Here is a 6,056-nt window from a genome sequence, read left to right as displayed (position 1 = left end):
TGTGCCATGCAAAAAATAAAAAATAAAATTAATAATTTTTATTTTTAATAAAAAATAAAATTAGCCATATAATTTAAAATTAAAAATTTAATGCAATGAGAGGATGCTGTTATCCATATTTTATAGTTAGTGCTAAATACTGATTATTAAATAAGATTATATGTAACTTCTATGGGAAAATCTATCTATATTACAACTGATAATAAATAGGAAGATAGCATTCATTGAGGATTTACTGTATATGGACTTCATGCAATTCTCATTAAAAGCTGCACATCCAATATTATCCCCACTTGAAAGACAATAAAAACTGAGGTTAATTTGGTTCACAATCATATAGCTGGGAAGTGATGGAACTATTATCCAGCTTGGGTCTCTCTGAATTTGTCCATCTCAGAGTTACTATTTAGCATGCTGAAAATTCCCAACAATAAGTAAATAATCATTCTATACTCAAAAAACTTTTCAAAACATAATTAACTGTGAACCTTATCTTTAATATTAAAAAAACTGCCTTTGGCTGTCTTATGAGCATTAATGAAATATTTATTCGTTGAAAAATTTTGTTATCTATTCCATATTAAGATAATAAATGCCTAGGAATTCTTCCACTAATGTTTGAGAACTTTTGATCACTCATTCATTTAGGCTAAACCTCAGAATGCAACAGATTCTACCGACAGTGCTAAGTACTGTTCTGATTGCTAGACATACAATGTTGAACTAAAGAGAGACAGCTCCCGCTTTCAAGGAGCTTCAATTGCAGAGGAAGAGAAGAGGGGAGAGCAGAAAATAATGAAGTAAGCCAACATATAATGAAATTTAAGGTCGTAATTAGTTCTAGGAATAAAAATGAAGTAGTATGAAGGCATAAAGAGTGACCAACATGAATGTGATCATAGATCAGATCTGATTGTATCGATGGAGGAAGTCCTGTGAAATTCTGCAGGGGAATAGAATGGGCAAAGGCCTTCCCACCAGGTGGGAAACAGACAAGTGCTTTCAATTTGGCAGCAAGACAGTCAGTAAGCAATAAGCATGGCAGGGGATAAATTTAAAGAGGTAAGATATAATATCCCACTCAAAGCGAAATGTTAAACATTTTCTGTTTTTGTTTATTACTAAGAACGATGCACAATATACTCCTCACCATCTCTGACCACTTGCTATCCTTCAGATTCATGATATTCCTGCTACCACTGGTACTCTGGAAGGAGCAAAATATACTTGGTAGTAAGAAGCTGTATATTCTTCTAGGAATAGAAGTTGAAGGGAGATTGATAGATGCACGATAGTTATGAGACACACAGCCTGAACTGAGGGTTGATAATGACTTTGCGGTGTGTTAATTTCTCTAGGCTAAACTATGCTCCCAAGAATTCCCTTTCTAGTATGTGCCTGGATGCAGGATAAAGAACAGTTCGAAAGATACTCTGTTGCAGTGGTTTGCGGAATCAAAGAAAGTAACAGTGCACACACACACACACATACATATACTTCTCCCAGTTGTTTAATCAAACACAAATCAAACACAAAGCATCTTCAGTTGTTGCTCTGAAGGGATTTATGCAGATGTAATTACCATTCCTAATCAGTTAATTTTAATGGTTCATCTTGGGTAGGTCTGACTCAATCATTTGTTACCCCTATAAAAGAGGACAAAAGCTTTCCCTGATAGAGAAAAAGAGAGGGCCATTAGTGAGCAACAGGCATTGGCCCATGTTCATGGGGTTTCAATCGGCTTGTAATCCCTCCTTCTTGATTGCCTGCCCTGTAAACTTCAGACTTTAGCCAGCCCCCACACTAAATAAGCCAATCCCTTGCGATAATTCATATATCCATGTATCACCTACTGGTTCTTTTCCTTTGGAAGAATCTTGATAGATACAAGGAGTACTGCTCAGAAGTACTGAGCAGGGGAGACATCGAAGAACACATGGAAATATCTATGAATAAATTTTAAACACCTGCCAGAACCAGAAAGCTGGAGACCAGGTCATATAGTCAACAGTGAAGTACTTTCCTTTCCTCTTTACCTCTTCCTTTTTTTCAGTTCAAATTTGCTGAGGTCAGAAATTTTGAATGGAAATCTGGAGAAGACTTCTTTTTTTTTTTTTTATTTAATAATTGATAGTATAATTAAATTTAAAAGAATATACACAAATGATTTGAACAGGTTTTATATTCAGTAACTTGCATGGTTTTTACACTGGCACTTTTATTCCTACTTTAGGAGAATCAGATGCATTTTCTTCCATATACTTAGGTACTAAGATTTCAAATTTATAAGTATGGTAGTATTTTAAATATTAAATTTTACATGAATATTGGGTTCATCCTTGTTTCCCTTTGTTCCCTAGGTATTATCCAGTTTTGTAAGGAAAACACTTTTATATCACAATCAAAACTATGTCTTGGTTACTAGACTGTAGCCATAATTGGGTTACAGTCACTTAGATTCATTATTTGGAATTATATTTACTAAGGCAGACCTAAATGAAACTTATCTTCTAGAAGAATTTCACATTTGCATTTACCTGCACTGCAGAATGGGTTTCAGCAATATTTTAGCTGTTAGGAAATATTTAATTTACTTAAACTTGTTATCTTTGACTACCCAGGAACCCCTAGTCAACTTTACCTTTGAGTTCACTTTAAACTACATCTGATTCATTCCAAATAGAAGATTTTTAAGTAGAAGTTAGACTTCATTAAGGTATTACCTTTAGATCTGAAAGAAAATTAATGTAATGAAATTTTCAAGTTTGACAAGTTCATTAACATTTTTTAGCATGTCCTGATACATTTACTTATCAGCTTTTTATTCTTCTTTCTGCTGGCATTTCCTTAATGTTTGTTTGCTTCACCTCTCCGGTTCACTGGATTGCTACTATTTAGGCTTTCATGGACTTTATCTTCACAGTTCACTATATCTTGTAAAGCCTTTTCCACATCTGTTTGGCCAGCTGTACTGGCTGGTTTTGGCAAGGTCATCTGCAGCGCACACCACAGGGTAGTGCGTGCTTTCCGAGTAGCCACACACATCTCTTTAATTGCTGAAGCAAGGGCAAAAACATCTCTGTCATCTTGGCATCTAGGAGCACCTTGCCTTTGCCGATTTGAAGCATTAACAATTTCGTCCTTTCTACGTGACTGTACAATGTGAATGGACTCCAAGTGTCTATCAAGAGCTGTAGAGATACTGGCATGAAGGGGAGAGCTTCGAAGCCGTTCCATTTTGCCCAGTAAAGTCACAACTCTGGCTTGTTCTCGAAGTTCATCCACAATTAAGCGATCAACTCTAGATGGGTTGGAGGTCAGCCTTGGAATTGGAGTATTATTAGTACTCGATACCTTTTTCCCTGGATAATTTTTGGTAAGGGCCAATTCAGTCTTTTTTCTCTCCTTTTCTAATGCTCTCCATTGTTCATAGCACCCTTCTAGACGAATATGAAGTTCACTGGCTGGTCCACTACGGGTTTTAATTGGTCTTTGAAATCCAAAAGTTGGCACGAAACCAGAAAAGGAATTATCACCATACATCATATCATTAAAATACGGGTATAAATGGCTTAAGTCATCATAAGAACACAAATCATAGGAATCCAACAGTGGAACAACTGAATGGCCAAACGGGTGCGTGGATCTTAGGGGAAACCCATTTGAACCAAGTTGTTGAAAACTCTGATTATGCCTGAAATCTCCCATCATATAATTATTAGAAAAGCATGACACCTGTGTGTGATTCACACGGCTATTAATATTGTTGTCTCCACTTCCCTGTCTGTGGCTATTAAAATGAGCCTGTAACTCCAACAGATCTTGATATGTATTTTGAGATAAGCTATCTAAATGCTTTGGCCCTTCCTCAGGGTCATAATGGCCACTCTGGGGCATAGCTTGAAAATTATATTTATTTACATTTTCAATGATCCCATACTGCTGAGCTGAATAGTTATCACAAAATCCATTTGGCTGCTTTATTTTTTTATCAGTAACAGATTCAAAGAGATTTTCTTCTCCAGTCTTTGTCAGTCCTTCCATGTGACTGACAGATTGAATTCTTTCTGCACCATTGTAACCAAAATCACAACTAGAAAATGCTGAAGGGTTTTCTTGGCAATACTTCTGAAATAAATTGCTATTTGCTGTTAAATTTGTAGATGATAGTTGCGGGAAATCTGAAGAATGGTTAAAACCTTTTGAAGCTGCACTTAAATGAGTATTTAATTTCATCAAGTTACCTTGATTTCGATAAGGAATACGAGTGTTATTTTTTGTTTGGACATTCATCCAAGTTGGTCTGTTTAAGTTGATACTGCCTGAAGATGCTGCTGAGTTTGCTAGTAAATTCATTGACCTAAAATACTCAGAATTTGGGGGGTCAGGTTTAGTAAACTGTTGCTTTTCTGTGACATTAGCAAAATCATTATTAGCTGGACAAGCTGTGTGAGGTTTTAGTCCATATTCTGATTTTAAGCCAAAATCAGCAGTAAATGCTTCCTTTGAAAACTGTTTTTCTGTCAGATGTGGTATAGTTTTTGGAAATGTGAAATTCTGCTGGTCAGGTATTGTCTCCTCCATTTTTTTCTGATTTGCTGGTTTAACCTGAAATAACTTTGTGTAGGTGTCTGCTTCTACAGTTGGTGTTTCAGGTGTGCCACTGGCTAATTTTTTACTATCTTGGACACTAAAATTTGAACACTTATTCAGCTTAGCCTTATTAGGATGAGCATATTCTGGGTATCTACAATAATCTGCATTTTCATTGTATCTATTAAATTGGGAAAGAAACATCTCTGCCCTCTTTTGCTGTAATGGTGCTTCAAGACCTTTAGCACATATTTTCTCTCTTCCATAAGAATAAGTATCAACTCCTGATTCTTTCATGATGTCAGACAGACCAGTGTATGGTGTAAAACATTTTTTGATAGATAGATATTCTTGAAATGTCATCTTAGCTGTATCATTTGTCTGAATACTGTAACAGTTAGAATGATCACTTCGTGAGGGGTACATCCATTGTTCTTCAAGGTCTAAACCAGTAAATCCATGATAAAGTTCATCTATTTTTTGTTGTGGTATCAGATTACTATTACGCAGGTACTGTTTTTCCACTGCTGACACAGATTCACCAGTATAAAAAGCTTGCTGAGAGATGGCTGTATCTATTGGCCTTTTGCTTTCTGTTAAGAGGTCATGGTGATCTGCAAATCTGCTTGTGTTCACTGGCCAAACTGACTTTAAATTGGAGAAGCAGGTCCCCTCAGTGAAATATGGCTGTGATTTATCTTGCTCTTCCAAAATGTTACACACAAGTCCATATAAGTCTGTTTCACTACCATAGTCATTTCTTTCTGTTTGAATCCTGCGATTTGTAGCAATCATAGAAGGAAGAGGAGCCAGTCAACATCACGCTGTTGAAGACATGTTAGCCGACTGCTGGAGTCGGCACCGAGGTTCCTGCAGCGATTCGCACCTCCACGTAACGCGACTTTCGGCCCTGCAGCGCGGCCCGGGCGCCCCGTCGGGGCTCCTAGCTGGTGACCCGGCCTCTCCCGCCCGGCCCGGCCGCCTCAGACACCCGCATCCAGGGATGCGCCCGCTCTCAGTCTCTCCTCACCGTCGCTGTCCTCCAAGACCGGCCAACACCGGGACCCGGACCGTCCCCGCCGGTTACCTCAGGTCCCTCCCTCAGGCCTGAGAGGTAAGAGGGCGGATGGGCGTCTCCGCCGTTCACCTCCATGGTGCCCCCCAGCCCCTCCTGGGCTAGGCACAGCTCCTGGGGTATGGGGGTGAGGGGGAGCGTCGAGGCCCGGCTCCCTCAGCCCGCACCCCGCCGCCGCCTCCGCCCCCAGCGCTGCCTGGAGCCGGTCTGTCTGGAGAAGACTTCTTTACATGGTTTGTAATTTGTTTCATTTAAAAGGACAAAGACAACATGACCATGCCCCTAAAATCCAGATATATTATATTAGTTTTATATGACTGCTGTAACAAATTAGTACAAATTTAGTGACTTAAAACAACACACATTTATTACTTTACAGTTCTGTGTA

At 38.5% G+C, this 6,056-nt stretch overlaps 1 protein-coding gene across 1 annotated transcript; it reads right to left on the bottom strand.

Annotated features, from left to right (window-relative positions):
* Nucleotides 1-2,847: 2,847 nt before the first annotated feature.
* LOC132376363 (meiosis-specific coiled-coil domain-containing protein MEIOC-like) lies at nucleotides 2,848-5,746 on the bottom strand. Its single transcript, XM_059942045.1, is given in 4 exon segments — nucleotides 2,848-5,371; nucleotides 5,373-5,429; nucleotides 5,431-5,494; nucleotides 5,659-5,746. Coding segments are annotated over 4 exon segments (2,733 nt in total).
* Nucleotides 5,747-6,056: the final 310 nt, after the last annotated feature.

Source organism: Balaenoptera ricei, chromosome 12 (genome assembly GCF_028023285.1).
Source record: "Balaenoptera ricei isolate mBalRic1 chromosome 12, mBalRic1.hap2, whole genome shotgun sequence".
NCBI lineage: Eukaryota > Metazoa > Chordata > Mammalia > Artiodactyla > Balaenopteridae > Balaenoptera > Balaenoptera ricei.
Note: the sequence above shows the minus strand (reverse complement) of the source record. Positions and strands in the feature narration are given on the sequence as shown.